Source organism: Nestor notabilis, unplaced genomic scaffold, assembly GCF_000696875.1.
Source record: "Nestor notabilis isolate BGI_N333 unplaced genomic scaffold, ASM69687v1 scaffold5492, whole genome shotgun sequence".
Classification (NCBI taxonomy): Eukaryota; Metazoa; Chordata; class Aves; order Psittaciformes; family Psittacidae; genus Nestor; species Nestor notabilis.
In genome coordinates, this window is record NW_009917781.1 from 1 (window position 1) to 17,546 (window position 17,546).

The 17,546-nt window shown below is 39.3% G+C and overlaps 1 protein-coding gene across 1 annotated transcript in view; it reads left to right on the forward strand.

Annotated features, from left to right (window-relative positions):
* Positions 1-3: 3 nt before the first annotated feature.
* The window catches only part of PKD2 (polycystic kidney disease 2 (autosomal dominant)), a gene marked incomplete at its 5' end in the record, with an annotated part of 20,997 nt that continues 3,454 nt past the window's right edge, over positions 4-17,546 (forward strand). The window contains 10 exons of the mRNA XM_010009396.1: positions 4-28; positions 5,656-5,769; positions 7,957-8,090; positions 8,444-8,694; positions 9,413-9,637; positions 10,208-10,436; positions 11,515-11,685; positions 12,916-13,097; positions 14,164-14,284; positions 16,732-16,830. Of these exons, the coding sequence (XP_010007698.1) occupies positions 4-28; positions 5,656-5,769; positions 7,957-8,090; positions 8,444-8,694; positions 9,413-9,637; positions 10,208-10,436; positions 11,515-11,685; positions 12,916-13,097; positions 14,164-14,284; positions 16,732-16,830 (1,551 nt within the window). The remainder of the gene's footprint in view (positions 29-5,655; positions 5,770-7,956; positions 8,091-8,443; positions 8,695-9,412; positions 9,638-10,207; positions 10,437-11,514; positions 11,686-12,915; positions 13,098-14,163; positions 14,285-16,731; positions 16,831-17,546) is intronic.

Below are 17,546 nucleotides of genomic sequence, written 5' to 3' on the forward strand. Positions count from 1 at the left end.
GCCAAGCGCCTGGCGCGGCGGCTGCGAGGTGAGCGCCTCTGGCCCCTGCTGCTGGAGCGGGGCTCCGAGTCTTGCTGGGCTGCCCTTTGCTGCAGACCATCGCTGAGGGGAACGTTCATGAGTTGTTCGTGGTCCCTTTGCATTTTCTTCCACCCACCCCTTTGCCTCCTGTCTTCTTTCTCTTCTGTCACTATTCTTTTCTCATGTCCCATCAGTTCATCCATGTTTGCCCCTGTCTGTCCCCGCTTCATGCACACATGTATTCTCATCTCTGTCCTGGTTATGTTCCCCTCTCCCTTCCCAAATACACACACCCCTTTCTCCTTGCTTTCCTCTGGCGCATAGAGCTCTCTGCCTCCCAGGTCTCAGTCCTGGCTGCTCTTCTAGAGAAGCTTTAAATGTCAGCATCAAATGTTTAAGTGTCAGACAAAATCTGTATAAAACTGCAGAAGTAAACCGTACTTAGAATATAAGGTTTCTTCTAACCTGTGCGTTTTCTGAAGTGATAGTACTGTTACTGGCTGCACAGCATCAGCAGAGGTGTCAGTATGAACTGGATTTTAAGCAGGGTTTTGTAAATTAGGCTGTTGCCTGTCCTGTGTGTCTTCTCTTTGATTTTTCTTGTGAATTCAAAAATTATTTGCTGTAATGATCTATCTGACTTAAGCTGTACTGCACCAGAATAAGTCTGTCTTGATCATTGCAGTGCTTTACTTGGATACAAGTCAGAATTATGGAGATTATGGAATAGAGCATGTTTACTTTTCAGCAGATTTTGTTGGGAGAGTGTTCAATGCATTAAGTCACTTCATAACAAGGGACCAGAATGGCTGAGGGAAAAATATCAGTCATAGAATGGTTTTATATGTTATGCATGAAATGGCATTGCTCTGTTTGGAGTCTTCAGAGGTGTGTTTAGTTTAGTCTGTCGCTGAGGTAAGTACATGTCTAGGAAAGGAGCCACTTCCCATGGAGAAAGTGAAGTTCTTTCGTAAAAACTCTTATCTGAGTAGACTTTCCAGATGCTCCCTTCATACTAGTTATTGCCAAGAAGGAACCTCCTGTATATGCTTTTAACTGTGGTGAAAAATAGTGGTGTTTGAATGTGAGATAAGGGTGGCTTCATGATGACCTGATGTGAGTTGCTCCTGTTTCATCTCCACCATGGTTTCTGCAGTAATGTTCAAAACAGATCATCCACACTAGGACTGATCTTGGTGTTGGTTTCTGAGCTGTTTTGAACTTGAAGGCAGAGCTTAATAGCATGTGATTTGTGTAAGGTCAAGAGTATTTGCAGATGGAAGGAAAATCCATCAGACTCCTGGCCATGAGATACAATTCTGACAAAGGCTTCGTAAAATGATTTGTTGAATCACCTATAGTTCATCTGCACTTAGGAGTGGTTTAGGGTGAAGGAAAGATGCTTATTGTTAGTAAGCTTTTTTCTAGTTTTTTGTTTGTTTTAAGGCTGTGTATGTATTTTCACCTTGTTAAGTTGAGCAAGCAGCAGATCAAAGAGGGGTAAGCTTTCCGTGAAGCTGTATGCTGTGCTGGGCAAAACGAGCCTTCATCAGTGTCGGGCAGATGTTCCCAGAGAAGATATTTGTCCCTGCTCTGACAGGGGCCTGTCCTGCTGCCTAAAAGCAATGTATCTTGGGCTAGATTAATCAGCTTGGAGCTGATGCATGTCTGTTGCTTGAACTCTGAAAGATGAGAATCACCTTTGACGAGGTAACGTTATGCATGGTTTCAACTAGCGTGGTTCTCTCTACACTACTGAGTGTGAGCTGAGGAATCAAGTGTGTGATGTGTGGAGAATGGTGCAAAGTTACACGTTCTTGCAGTGTAAGAAAACAAATATTTTCAATAATAGCCATGGACCAAGCTGCCTCTTAAAGTTGGAGACAGAGTACACTGGTAGTATTCTATTTTTAGCTGTAAAATGAAAAGACTTGGTTTCATGTTCTAGGAATGTTCAGAGTGGATTTATCCCTGTGGTTACTCTCCACAGTTTCTGTTGATTTCTGACCTGCCTACATTTTGTGTTTGTAGCCAAGTGTAGCCAAAGTTACCGTAGTAGAGAGATCCTTTTCTGGCTCTTTCATGAGAATGTTGCCATTAATTCATACGCACAGTAAATGGCTGGGTGTGACTTTGTTGCTGTGGAGGTACTGCAGGGTGCTGTACTTGCCTGCTGCATAGGTAACTGACCTTCTCTGAAGAATGTTATGGCTGCAGGCTACACAGTGAAAGGGCTTATTTCAAGCCTGAAATTAATGCAGGACACTTGAGGATAACAGAGGATTTAATACTGGAAAGAGCACTCAGTAGTTCTTTTGGTGTTTCATCTTTCAAGACTTCATCAGGCTAGAAAATGGTATACTTGGTATTCAGTTTTATTTCAAGATGACTAGAAGAAAGTTACCATAGATTAATGAAATTCTGTTTCACTATACAGAATTCAACCAGAGGGATTAATCCTTTGGATATCAAAAGTGATAGAGTTACCATGGCTAAACAAGTTGCCACTCATGAACTGAAGGATATTGAATGACAGCTTACACTTGCTGTCAGTTGTGAAATAAAAATGCAGAGAGGATTAAGATGATGGAATTTTTGGTAATTGCAGCTATGAAGGAGATAACTAACAGGAGTTACTAAGTGAATAGAAAGCTACTTCAGAGTGTGTTTTATATTCTTCTCTTTGTGGGTTCTTTTCAGATTCTCACTCTCTCTGAAATAGCTTTAGCCCCTCTAGTTTTGTAGGTCTCTTTGGCAGACATCCCAGATGCTGAGAGGGGATGACTACTCAATTCAGTTAAGGAGAAGGTCATCAAAAGTTTTGATGAGCTAAGAACAAAGTCCATTTCTAGAGCCAAGCCGGAAAGGTCTGCCCCTCAGAGCTGTATTTGCCCACCCAGTCCTACTGTGTCCTCATGGGTGTCAATACTAAGGAGTATATGTGGGATGTTTCTTGAAAGGTTTTCTTAATTATTGCTAACTGGAAGTATCAGGTATTTCCAGTCACTCATAAATGATTACTTTCACAAAGAATGCATTATGACATTTTTACTGAATTGAATTAATGTAGACTCTGACTGTACCTCGGTAAGGATTCTGAGACTGTTGTTGTTTGGGGGCAAAGCATCTTTGCCTGACGGTCACTTTCCTTCCCCTAGCCCCATTCTTTCTCCAGAATCTGAATTTATGTGTAGGCAGATTAGTTAGTGATATGGATCTTGGCTTGAGTGCTTTTGCAACTTAGCTTTCATATAAATCTAAATTATTTTGTATGCACTCTGTACCTTCAAACTTGGCTTTATCATTATGTGTATATTTAAATACATGCACAATATATGTGTGTACATATCTAGGTAACACTTCATATATGTATAAGCAGAAATATTTTAATCTCCTGATTACCTAACAAGCTAGACTTTATTGTAAGTTGAAATTTCGTCTATTTTTTTATTTGCATTTGATCATTATTTTTTTGACAACTTTTCTGAGTTCATATACTCGTTGAGTAAGCCAGCTGGGCTACAGAATGAGTTTGAGAGAATTTAGTTTCAGGTTTGTTTAATAAATGAAAGAGTCCATAGATTCTGTCAAAAAGTTGATGAATAGCAGATTTATATAAGGAGTGGACTGAAAACAATTAATTGAGGCTAGAAATGAAGTGGTTTTGGTGCTTGCATTAGATATCAACTTAAATTCAGCACTACTTATCACCACTGTTGTTGTTACACCTAAATATCCTGATAATGCAAAAGGAGAACAATGTGTGTATTTTCTGAAAATGCGGCTTGTAGCCAACAGGCAAATCCAGAGCTCATTTAACATGAAATTCATTGTAGGATCTCTGGGGATGGGTTTTTGTTTTGTTTTTTTCTTCAGATGTAACTTTCTGCTTTGTGCTGACTGAGTCCTAACAATACTCTAATATGACAGAATTTGAGCTTGCAAGCTTTTTGTTCACTGCATTTCTTATTGGTGAGTAATGTGCTGACAGCCGGGACTCGGCTTTCTCGCCAGCTTAGCTCACTGGCTGTTCCAGCCTTTTCTTCCTCTCTTCTGTAATGTTTTTTTGCCTTTATTATGAGGGTTGCTAGTGCAACGTAGTGGTGTGTTAAAGGCTCTGTTTGTTGAGTTCTTTATTATGTGACTCTCTAAATATTCTTGGGTTTGTGTGTTTGTGTTTCTGTCTTCAAGAATGACCTAATGGTGAGGATTTGGCATTCTGTGTAGTAAAGTTGCAGTCTTTATCTGTAAATTTCCAGACTTAAGAGAACAGCTCTGAAAGGGCTCTGTTGTTTTGGGGGCTGACACTGGTGAAGGTTGTAAGTTACTAAGGAATGTGAAAAGAAATTAATGCTAAGACTATCAGTGCTTGCTGTGCCTATGCAGGAGAAGTTCCTGGTTGACTTTCTGGTTAAGTCACAACTTAAGAATGTGGTAGCTGAAAAGCTTCTAAAAACATCCGACACATTATTTTTCTTTCCTGAATACACCTTGTATTGTAGTTAGAGGGAAGAGCTTCCTTATTCCCATCTTTTCGTTAGCAAATGAAGTTCTGCAGCAGGCAGATGAGCCCTTTGTCCATCTAGTCTTACAGCAGTGGTTGCAAAGCAACTGAACTCTTGCTTCTTTGTCAGCTTTATAATGTGTTTTGGCTATCCCTTGTTGCTGTTCTATTTGACTTAAAATTACTGTGGTATGTTTGATGGATCCAGGATTTTTTCCTAGGGAGTTTGAGGTTACTTCATTTCCATCTACTGAGAGCATAAAGGACGTTTTAAAAGGTTGGCTGTTTAAAATAGCTGCAAAGGAAAAGAGTGGAAGTCTGGTGTACTTCTGTACAAGTGAATTTTTATTTGTATACACTTTCTCTCCCACCATAAACAAAGGTCAAATCACCTTGCTTTATTTAAGGCTTAAATGAAGAGAAGTTCCTTGAAGGTAGCAGTTCTGGTGTAAGCATCAGCAGCTGTTCCCAGCTTTTTGTTTGACAGCTAGACAGCATTTGCTCATTTAGGCTGCTACTTAATGTTTCAGTGTTAATCCTTTGTTATGCAGAGAAGAAATAATGGAGAAATACTCACCAGGATCCCTTCTGTGTCTTTGTTGGACATGCCTTGCTTATCTGGGAGAGGAAGGTTACAACTTGTTCTCTAAAAATACGTTTGACTGACATATCCTTTCAGGTAGAAAGTTAGTTAAGCCTCCTAATAAAATCTAAATACCCATCATGCATTTTCATTCATCTAACAATGCTCTTCTTATTAAAAAACAAGCAAACCACAAAAAAACCCCAAACAAACAATTTCTTGAAGGATGACTCTGTGTATCTTTGTATACTTCTATCTGTTTTCATACCATGTGGCTTCAAGGGACAGCGCTTCTGGCAGATCTTCATCTGAATCTGTTAAGAGTTCTGCTGAGCTGCTGCTAGATTATTACGGTATCTCATGAATAGCTAATACTGCCTCAGGCCCCGTTCAGTCTATGGAAGAAGTTCTTGCTTGAGTTTAGATCAGTTTAAAATCCATAGAAGACATGACATAGGTTAAGCTTTCACGATCACTTAGCTTATTACATTGCTTATGTATCTAGTATCAGACATATGTATACATGATTATATGTTTTCCTTTTGAGGTCTGTGGGGGACAAGACTCATGGAAGAAAGCAACACCAGCAGAGAGCGATACCTGAAAAGTGTTTTACGGGAGTTGGTTACGTACATGATTTTCCTTGTGGTCTTGTGTGTCTGTAAGTACCATTCAGCACTGTGTGCATCCAGTTCTGTACTGTCTGCTTGCTATCTGTGATTCCAGAACGAAGGTTCTTTCAGTGATGTGGGAGAAGAATTAATGGGCAGATTGTTGCTTAAGATTCAAAATACTGCAGCTTTCTGTAACTTAACAAGTTTTGAACCTTTAAGCAGGATAATAACATAGTTATTCTTTGGTTTTTAGGGAGTATTTTTTTTGATGTAGTACCACACTGCAGTGTAATGCTTTTGCTACACATTTTGAAATCACTGAACAGAACTGTTTAATGTGAAGAGTACAAGTTAGTCATCTAGGACTAAAAATGAGTTAAATCACTGAGTTTTGAATTTATCACCAAGCTTATGTACAGATCATTCTCAGAAAAAAAGTTCTTGACAGTTGCTGGAAAGGCAGAGATAGTCACAGCTACTTAGAAATGTCTGATAATCTGTGTTTTCATGATCCTGGACATTCTAAATGCATCTGCAGCTTATATATGCTCAAGTGTATATGGATCACAGCTGGAGACTTCCATGGTTTAAGTGTTATTGTTTTGATGTCTGTGATACCATATGAAGTATTGTAATGCTATAGTAGGTGGTTTCTTGGAGGAAGGTGCTCTGGAATCAACACTAAGAATATTAGCAGATTCTACTAAATACTGACTTAGTACAGAAGTGAGGAGCCTAATGGATCACCAGCCTCCTACACAATAATATTCCTGGACCTAAATAGAGTTTAAGAAAGCATCCTGAACTGAGTTTGCTTCTGAGCGTGAGGAACCTTAGTGATGCTGGTGCAGCGATAGTACAGGACATTTGTCACAGGCCTCACACAGCACTGTGTTGCTGGTATAATGTAACAGTTCTGAGAGCAGCTGACTTCTCTGGCCTTGGGAAATTGAAGCCCTTATACAATTTTATTTCAAGATTTCTAGGTTTTTTTTAAGTTAATAGTCAAAAGGAGGCATGTTCATATATTTGCATAAAAATTAGAAGTCAGTGCAAAATAGAACTTACGATGGAGTGTGAAATAGATGTTTTATTTGGTAACTAGGAGAATAGCAACAAAATCTGCATTAAGTTAGTGTATCTTTGGAAAGCAGGTATGTTTCAAGCATTCAGTTTTAGTGTGGGCAGTTCTGTTCTAAATGCCTGAAATGTTAGTGACACTTAAGTTGTTGCTTATGAATAATAAACAACAAATATAATGTTGCAGAATAAGGTGATGTTTTTATTTTATGTTTGTATTTATTTAGGTGAGAGAGAATCTTGAAGTGGAAAGGCAAATGCAAAACTAGATTGGTAGACTGACTCTGAGAGCCACAGCAGAAGTCTTTTAAAAATAGTGCTTGTTCATGTTTTCTTCTGTAAGATAAAATATTTCTATAAAACTGTTAAAATAGATGGAGATTGTTCATTGTAGGATTAATCTTTCAGGCCTTTCTGAGTTTCAGCCACTAGGTGGTTTTAAGTATTTATAGGCAGTAACATTGTCAGAGCCAGAGACACTTCTCTGAAGCCATCTTGCCTTTGTATGTCATTTTATAATATATTTGCTGTGGTCATCCTCAGCCAAATGCTCTGTGCAGTGCGAGGGAAAAAGTAGCACAGAGTCATTTATTTTCTGTGAGGAGATTATCTTAGAAGCACTGCACATTTTGGGTGAAGTTCCATTGTCAACCATAGGCAGCTAATGTCATTCACAGTTCCCTGCAATATCCTGGTTGACCATCATTACCTGATCAAGCAGGGCATAGTTTTCGTGAGGTCTTGTGCCATCTGTGCCAGCTCTCTATGAATGCCTCGGATAGTACAAGTCACCTAAAAAGGCACTCTTCAGGCTGCTTGCTGAATCATGCCTTTGTTTTTCTTGAAGTTAGTTTTTGTAGAAGCATTAATATCAGAATGAGGCATGGGAAGCAGAACTGAGTATTTTAAACTGATTGGTCAGTCTGTTCTTCACTGCTTTTTGTGTTTTAGTCACAGTTGACAGACAAATGCTGCTTGGTGTCAATTTTGTTTTGCTCTGAAGCTTAAACTTTTTGGTGCAAAATCTATGCAAATTCAACAAAAAAAAAAGTAAAGTTCTTTTTTTTTTTTTTTTTCTTTTCCTTCTTTTCCTTCTTTTTCGTCTAGTTTGAGGCCTACCCTTTTCTTCTCACTCCTAACTAAATCTTTTGCAGTGACTTATGGGACAGTGAGCTCCGGTATGTACTATTACACAAGGGTTATGTCACAGCTCTTCTTGGAAACACCTGTATCAAAAATGGAGAAAACTGATTTCAAAACCTTGTCCACAATGGATGACTTCTGGAAGGTAGTCCTCTATCTATTTTATCTCTCTGTTGCTGTGATATGCTTGTCCTGTCATGGCCTGTATGACCTGTTTAACCTACCAGGATGTTTTTTCTAATGCACAAGGGGTTGTGCATGAAGGTGTATGTGTCAAGCTATGGAACAAAGCAGGCCTTTAATATCTGAAAGTTTAGAACCCAGGTGATGCTAGTAGGACAGGTTAGGGCAAGGCTGTGGAATGTCTTTGGAGGACAGGTAACAGTAAGGCCTTATGTCAGAAAAAATATCAGCTGCAGTTCTAACACATCCACAGAATGAAGATCTATAAAAACAGTGCTGGAAACATGCAAATTAAAATCCCGTCTTCTTCCCCAGTTCACAGAAGGCCCTTTACTGGATGGTCTTTACTGGGAGATGTGGTACAACAACAAAACCATGGCAGAAAACAAAAGCTTCATTTATTACGAGAACCTGCTCCTAGGGGTGCCTCGCATTCGGCAGCTGAAAGTGAGAAATGGTTCATGCTCAATACCTGAAGATTTAAAGGATGAAATCAAGGACTGCTATGATGTCTATTCTGTAGCTAATGAAGATACCGCTCCTTTTGGACTTCGAAATGGAACAGCGTATGTAGTATTCCTGTGTTGACATACTGTGGTTTTTTTTTTGATCTGGGTTATGCTGAATTGCACAGTAAGTCACTTGGCAGAGGCAACTCTGCATTTACTGTCTGTTCTGTCTGTAAAGCCCCATAAAACAAGAGCAGTTGCCCATTCTGCTCGTGGAGAAACATTACTAAACTTGGAGAGCACTGTGCTCTTATCTGCTTGAGTTTGGGTGCGGTTATTGTGCCATTTTTAACTGTTATGCATGGGAGACACGCTGTGGTCTGAGTGCAGCACTGCAGCCCGTGAGCACCTGTTCTGTAATTCCAGATTGGATTACTGCAGTGAGTTTCACTGATTTGTCTTCTCTGGCTAAAAATGGGAATAGCACTGCCTCTCTTGGAGGACAATGTACAAATTGAACTGTGAAAGGTTTTGGAGGTGGAAAAGAATTTTCTGTATCACACAAATTCTGTGTGACTGGATTAACGTGTTTTCTTTCTTCACAATTAATATACTCGTGACCCATCTTTCTATCTACATTTTGTTGTGTTAGTCAAAGGAACTTTGAAAGATCTCTCTTCAGGGTATGTCAAAACTTTCTGCAAGTACCTCTTAAATTTGAACAGCTTTAAGTAACTGATATGTTGGGTTTTGGTCAGGTTTTGGTGGCATCTGTTTTGTTAATTGTAAGTTGAAAATGGAAAGACTAATGTGCTCTGTTTTACTTCTGAACTAGTTGGACATACACCAATGAGAAGGATTTGAATGGGAGCAGTCACTGGGGCTTGATTGCCACATACAGTGGGGCTGGTTATTACCAAGACCTCTCAAGGAACAGAGAAATGACAGCTGTGCAGATTGCTAGCCTTAAGAAGAACCTGTGGCTGGACAGAGGGACCAGAGCAGCTTTCATTGATTTCTCTGTGTACAATGCAAACATCAACCTATTCTGCATTGTCAGGTATGAACAGAGCCATGGCAATGTTCGAATTACTACAGTGTAGGTTGTAGACTTGGGGTTTTCTTGTGATTACTTCCTTTTGAGGACGTGGGTAAGTGTGTGTTCTGCATAAAGGAATCAGACACTGAAGTGGGATGCCTCCTTGTCAAAGAAGTGAGACTCCACATGGCGGCTGCACTCACTGTCTGGAGGCAGTTCTGGCTTTCCTAATGCTGCAACGGCTTGGGTGCAGTTTGCAGGTGACTTCTCTAGACAGTTGCCTTATTAATATGTGGATACACAACATCAGCCTTTTGACAGCATGAAAGAGATGGAAATGAAGACAGGTCTTTCTGTCTGTTTATCTGATTGTTTCTGAAATGCTTTGGGTTTTAGTCAAAATTGAATGTGGTCAGGTTTACACCTTCTGTTCTATGTAGTGACTTCTCTGAATCAAGTGTGGGCTTTCGCCTGTTTCCATTATTTAAATAATTATGGAAGTAAACCCATGTATCTTAGCTGTGCTTTTCATCAACACTGTGTAAATGAAATCTTTATTCTTTGCCTTTTTTTGCTGTTTTTTAAATGCAGGTTGTTAGTGGAGTTTCCAGCGACTGGAGGCCTTGTTACATCTTGGCAATTTCAGCCAGTGAGGCTGATTCACTATGTCTCCACTTTTGATTTTTTCATGGCAGCCTGTGAAATGGCATTTTGTCTTTTTGTTCTTTATTATATGGTGGAAGAGATTTTAGAAATTCACATTCATAGACTGCACTACTTCAGAAGTCTCTGGAATTGCCTTGATATTCTTATCATTGTGGTAAGTAATCTTCATACTAAGGCTAAAATTGCTTTCTGAAGTGCACTTTGTGGGAGACGTTCATGACTCAGTGTCCCTTTAAGGGATAGGGTCATTATTAGGAAGGATACTTACAGTCTATTGGGCTATTCAGTCTGAATAAGACGATTTTGGTCTGTGTTGTAATGTTGGTGTGTTTTGTAAACTTGCTTGTTCTGTCTTTGTGGTTTCAACCTTCAGATTCTGATGAAAAAGAGTATTTCTGCAGTGTGCTTTCTCACAGTTTTTGTGTGTAAAGGCACAGCCATTATGGAAGGTAACAAACTTGCCTGCCTTTCTCTGCTATAGATCTGATACAGACTATTGCAGTGGCTTTCAAGTAAGAAAATCAGCTGCCTTCAAGCAGTGATTTGTGTTTGGGGGAATGGAACAGGGATTTGAGTATGTTTGCAGAGAACCACAAAGAGATTTAATGTGGTATTAAAATATTCAGCAGCTAATACCAAGTTTGAGGTGTCTCAAAATTCTGGAATGCTAGCAGCTGTCAGGGCTGCTTTCTTGGTTAAGTGGACACTGTTGCACATCAGCAATCTTGGCGTAGCAGAAAATCATGAGCTTTGATTTTAAAGCTACATATATAATTCTCTCTGGATTTGTATCAAGCTGTGTTACCAAAAGTACACAAAGCAAGCAGTACTGAAACAGTTCAGTCCCACACTTGTTTTGTATCTTCAGGCTTGGATGAATCAGAGGTTTAAGTCTTGAAGCCAGTATTTGTAATCTAGAGAAAGTATACTTGCATCACAGTGCTTTTTAAATGAAGGGCTGTTTGGGACAATATTTATGTGAACTGTGTGCTGTTTCTTATATTTAATGGGAGGGGTGGGAGTAAGACACTTCACTGTTACAAGTCAGTGAAGCGTATTCAAGTGCAAGTATAAAATCAGTTCACACAAAGGGTCAAAACTCTGTGTTTATACCTGGTCTGATGGACATTGTTTAACTTTAGGATTATGTGCTTTATGACTCTCTATACATGGCAAAGTGTTTTAAAACCCTAATCACCTATTCTAGATTTGTATGTTTCTGTTGCACTCAGCTGTCTGTGGCAGCTGTAGGAATTAGCATCTATAGAACATCAACTGTTGATATGCTCCTGAAGAAGCTGCTTGAAGATCAGAAACCTTTCCCCAATTTTGAACCTTTGGCATATTGGCAAATGCAATTCAACAACATCGCTGCAGTCACTGTGTTTTTTGTCTGGATTAAGGTAAGTCCAAGATGTGCATCCTTATTCTGACATCAGAATGTAAGCAGTATTCTGAGTTTCATGTGATTATATGATTTGAGATTTAGCCATCTAAGACCAGGCTGGATGGGGCTTTGAGCAATCTGCTCTAGTGGAAGGTGTCCCTGCCCATGGCAGGGGGATTGGAACTGGATGAGCTTTAATGTCCCTTCCAGCCCAGACCATTCTGTGATTCTATGTTTCTTCTAAAATTTGACACACGGGAAAGTCAGAGCACAGGGGTAACTTCTTGCAGACTGAAAGCAAGGTTGTAATTTGCCATAGATTTTATTTAGCCTTAAGTCTCAAAGGTGTAGTCAGTGCTTGTGCTTTTTCACAGCAGACATGTAAAGAAATGTTTTCATTATTCCTGAATTGATAAGTCAGTAGCTTACTGGGTACTGCTTTTTCCTCATCTGATTTAACTCTGCCAATTCTATCTATTTGAAGCTTCTGAATCAGAGGGCTCGTAAAACTAATCCACTTAATTTGAAAACTAGATATATTACTTTAAACTGGATTTCTCTGGTTTACTGCCTACTTTCTAGTGATATTTCTTTTCATGTCCATAATGATTTCCTGTCCTGTGTATGTATAAAGTTGCGGAGGAATACTTAGTTAAGCTGTCTAATGGGGGAAAATGGAAGACCAATGGTAAGTGAATTTCCATTATGAAACTCATAAGTTAGTTGGCTCTTACCATTATATAATACAAAGCGGCATCTATTTTGCATTATGGTTTAAGAAATAAAGTGGTTCATTATAAGAAATAAAGGTAAACTGCAGAGTAACAGAATAATGCAGGTTGGAGGGGACCTCAGGAAGTCTCTGTGCAACCACCTGCTCAGAGCTAGGTCAGCTGTGAGATCTGCTTTTCTCATAGTTTACTGCTTTGTAGCTAACATCTTCATTGAAACATTTTGGAAGCATTTTTGTAACACTTCTTTGAAGCCTGGGTGCCAGATAGAGGAGTGAAAAACAAACAACACCCTACACCCAGAGAAGAAGATGGCCTTCTCACAGAATTTTCTTCTCATTTCAAGCCTCAGTGTTTTTTAGGAAGGGGTGTATTACTAAATGTAAATCAACTGACTGTCTCCCATCAAATTGAGTAAGACATCTCGTGCGGAAAAGGCTGGAGAACACTTGTGATAAGAAATTGTTGTTTTCCTTTTCTTTACAGTTGGTTTTTTGTTGTGTTTCTTTTGACAGCTTTTCAAATTCGTTAACTTCAACAGAACAATGAGTCAGTTGTCCACTACCATGTCTCGCTGCGTCAAAGATGTCGTTGGCTTTGCTATTATGTTTTTTATTATTTTCTTAGCATATGCTCAGTTGGCCTATCTTGTCTTTGGCACTCAAATTGATGACTTCAGCACTTTCCAGGACTGCATGTAAGTACGAGAATAAAAAGTGCTAAGAATTTCTCAGTTCATTGAGATAAATAGATCGAGGTAAATGGATTTGGTTGCCTCCTAAGAGACAAATCCTGTAACATCCATCTAAACAGATAAGCTGCAAACATATCACTGTTGATGTAGCTTAGTAGCAAATGCATGTTTTTAATAAGATTTTTAGTTAAAAACCAGTTTTTGCTGTGAGATTAAAAATGTGCTATAGTTTGATAATTGAGCTAAAAATGGCAGGTTTGGTTGGTGGAAGTGACATGGTTTTTATAACAGTTGGTCATGTTCCTAGACAAAGCAATAACTCTGTGTTCAGCAGTTAAATCATTATATGCTTACTAATGCTTATGGAAATGTTGTATACATAATAACACCGTGTTCTTGGTAGTATATGTAGTTGATTGACTCCCAGATTCCATCTTAGCCAACTAGTAAATTTGTAAGTATCTGCTGGAATTCAGGAGAGAGATCGAACTTAATATAGGGTCAGTAATCAATTGATTTGGTACAACATAACCTGATTCTAAAGGGGGTTAATGTTCAGTTATTGATTTCCCCCTCTCCCCTTACATTAGGGCAGTGTTGCAAAAAGTTTCTTTTAGAGAGGTGAAGGAACTGAAATATGATGGTGGCGCTGTGCAGTGCCAAGCCTCTTCCTGCCTTGGCACTGTGCAGACAACCTTAGAGGGAGAGGGTTACAGCTGTATATGTGTAAGAGGCAGAAAGTATAGGAAAGGGATGGGAGTGGGTCTTAAAGGTTCACAATGGTAACCGCTGGTTTGCTCTGCTCTCTGTGGTTCCCATTATCAATTTTGACCAAAAGCCAGAAGTATCCACTCCAGTTTTATTCTGTGTGTGGCATCTCACTGGGAGTTTGGTTATGCCTAGAGATAGGCTTGAGGAATTGACTACTGCAGTGCCTGATAAAGTAGTACAGTAGTGCAGACCTCTCTGCTGCCCATCAGTCAGACTGTTACAGTAAAATAGTTTGAGAATTCTTGCATAGCTCCAAAAGTGTTTCTGTTCAACACCTGGATGTGTTTTGTTTTTTAAGATTTACTCAGTTCCGCATCATTTTGGGAGACTTCAACTTCACAGAGGTTGAAGAAGCTAATCGAATTTTGGGACCAATTTATTTCACTACATTTGTGTTCTTTATGTTCTTCATTCTTTTGGTATGTACGCTTTTGTTTATGTGGGGTGGGTAGGTGGCCATTTTTGCATCTCTTGTTCTTTGACTCCTGCTGCTACTTTGGGGCTATTTTTTGATGCTGGTGAGTGTGCAGTCCGTGTAGGGGCCTGACTGTTACATGGCTGGTCACTACACTGTTTAAGTTTTCTTCATTTAAAATAAATTTGCGTTGTATGTTTGTTGTCATTCCTGTATAGTGCTTCACATTCTGGTGGGGTTTATTTCATTTTTTCATTTTCTTTTTTTTTTTTTTTTTTAATTTGTGTAATTTTATTGTTATAAAGAGTTATTTATTTCTAAAATCTTGACTAGTGCCTGGCTGACATACACAGCAAGCCTGTATCTTTCGGTGAAAAGTAGCTGTAATGTTCCATACATGCCCTTAGTTTATAAAGGTGCTCTAACGTGTGGCTGGTTGTGTTTGCAACAGTCTAGTTCGTGCATGCAACACACAGTTTGTCTGCTAGAAGAGTCTAATTCATCAGCAGTGCAGCAATTCTCAGGTAATGCAGGTTTGCCTGCAAAGGCCTCTTTTCTATCCTCTTTTCCTTCTCCAGGGCAGAGTTGGGCCCTGTCTTTCTCACCTTCCCAGTGCAGATTACCTGTACACTTTCTGACAAACAGTATTGCAAGAAGCTCAACTTATCTCAGAGGCAGTATGTAGACATGATTGTTTGACAAATTAATTCAAACAGTGAGTACATTGTGAGTGAGTACACATCTTTTGTAAACTCTCTGTTAATACTAATACTGAATCCGTATTACAGTCTCTTAGATACAGCTTATTAGTAAGTGGAGGGAGAAGGCCTCTCTCTTAGGAGACCAGGTAAATTAATTCTTATGTTGATATAAGTAAAGAGCCCCAGTATCTTCTACCTAGATGTAGTTTTTGGTTAGTTTGGTACTAACATTAATATATAGTAATTTTGTTTCTGATGGTATTACCAAATGGAAGCTGTTACGTGAGCAAGAAATCCTCAGATGGTTCCCCAAACTATGTGTCTTTTGGCGATTTCATGAGGTGGCAAGCATTAAAGCGGGATTTTACTAACCCGAAACAGTATAGCTGTCCTATACCATCATAACTTTTAGAGTTACTTCATGACCCTTGTACTTAATGAGGCTTTTTATTAATCTTTGAAATGAAGGGAAATGGCATTCAGATATTATTTGTGGGAGAAGGCTTCATCTTGGCTAGTAAGGAAGCAGAGAATCTTAAGTGTTCAGAGAGATATACCAGTAGTCAATCAGAAAATAACACATGGGTCACTCTGGCCAGAGAAGCCAATGAAGCAGGTTTTACATTTGCTTTGAAGCACTTCACAAGATCCAGAGGAGCAGAGGCTAGTGTTCAGCAAGGGAGAACTTGCTGAGTATTTTTTCCTGAGGGGTAGCAGGAAAGTACTGGAGTGTGAAGGCACACCAAGTTATCCAGAATACTTGCTATAATTTCTGTGTCTATCCACACCTGCACATCCTGTCCTTTGGCTGGAGAGAAATGTTGCTGTAAGCTCCTTGAGACCAGTCTGAGACCTGGAAACTAAGTTAGGGAAGATGGCCAGGAAGCACCAGCTCTTAACATTGGGCAGCTGAAAGCACAATATGCAGTAGTCAAATTACCGCTTCTCTGGCATAGGGCAAGAATGCATAAAGGTACAGCATTGGAAGATTGTTATCCTAAAGCATTTTTTTAAGTCCATGAGGAAATAGAGGTTAAGACTGCCTTTCTGTGTGAGTGGCACATTGAATGTGCCAGTTAATTGAGTCTTCTTTTTCAACTTGATTGTCCAGCTTATCGGTCATACTTACTCCATGTTATAATGACAGCGTGTCTCAAGTAAATCATATGCTTGGCACAGGGGTTAGTGAGACCAGTTTTTTTACTCTTTCGTTTGAGCAAGCAACCAAACTCTTTTCAGAGTTGGTGGTATACATTCCAAGTATCTGATGTTAAGCTTTTTTGTTTTTATCTTAGTCTGAAATGCAAGCAGAGCTGTAACTAGATAAGAAATTTGTGTTTGTGCTGGTTATTATGAGATTAATAGTTAACCTGATTCCTCAGTCATTTTTGTTGTGTTTTCTGGATTAATTCATAATTGCGATCTGTGTAAGTTTGGCCTGGCAGATAGAAGGCCAACCTTAAACATAAAATGTTAAACAGGCATGGTTTATTGCCACTACTGTGTGTAGGTTATGAACCCTCTCAGTTACATTGGTAGCTAGTAGTTTTGATGAGAAGTTGTTATGCTGCAGTGTATCCTATTTCAATATCTCAAGCTCTTGATGTTAGTGCTTTTTAAACAGCTGACAATTTTCTCCTGGCATTTATAGAAAAAATCATGTATAAGTCTGCACATGAAGGTCATAAAAGGAGTAGGGCTCAGACTTGTTGAATTTTCAATGGGTCTTTTTCATTTATTTCATGAACAGAACATGTTTTTGGCCATCATCAATGATACGTACTCTGAAGTTAAATCAGATATGGCACACCAGAAGGCAGAAATGGAACTGTCTGATCTTATCAGAAAGGTAAAAGTAACATCTTGTTTGTTTGACATTCCTTACATCTGAACTCGCTCCGTAAATCACTACAAAGTGAAGCTGACAGCAGCTGATGGTCTGAGCTGAGTGTAAATTAAATGAATGGAAACTTTCCATCACAGTGTATTCTAACCATTTGAGACTTTGTGTTGAGTGATCAACCTACTGAATACAGCGTAAGACTTGACTGTTGAGGTACATACAGAAATACTGAACTGATGAAGCTAAGCTGCTGTTTGGTCTGGTCACAGAACTACCTTATTTCAGGCAATAAGATTAGGCAAGTCTTGGACAATGTGTTGGGAGCTTCCAGGGGCAGCTGCCAGGAAGGTCGTTGAATACAAAGTTAGGAGCTTGACCTGAATCCCAGTTTAGGAAAAACACACGTACATGTGTGTGGTCTGACGTGGATGCGGTTCTGTACTGTGGTCAGAAATGTCTAAACGCATACTCAGCATGACCAGTAACTCAAGAGTTTAAAACTTGGAAGCTGGTTATTAAAACAGAGCAGAGAAAAATGAAAAGTGCTGCTTTGTTGGGATGAAGGCTGTTTTTTAAGTAATTCGTACAACTGAAGAGTGAGAGATAAGCAAAATGACTACAGAAAGTTGTACCTGTTTTGTCAGCATTATTTAAAACTGCCACTTAACTGTCAGTAACTGACTGCTAAAGGTGTCTTACTGGGGCAAAATACGCCATTCCTG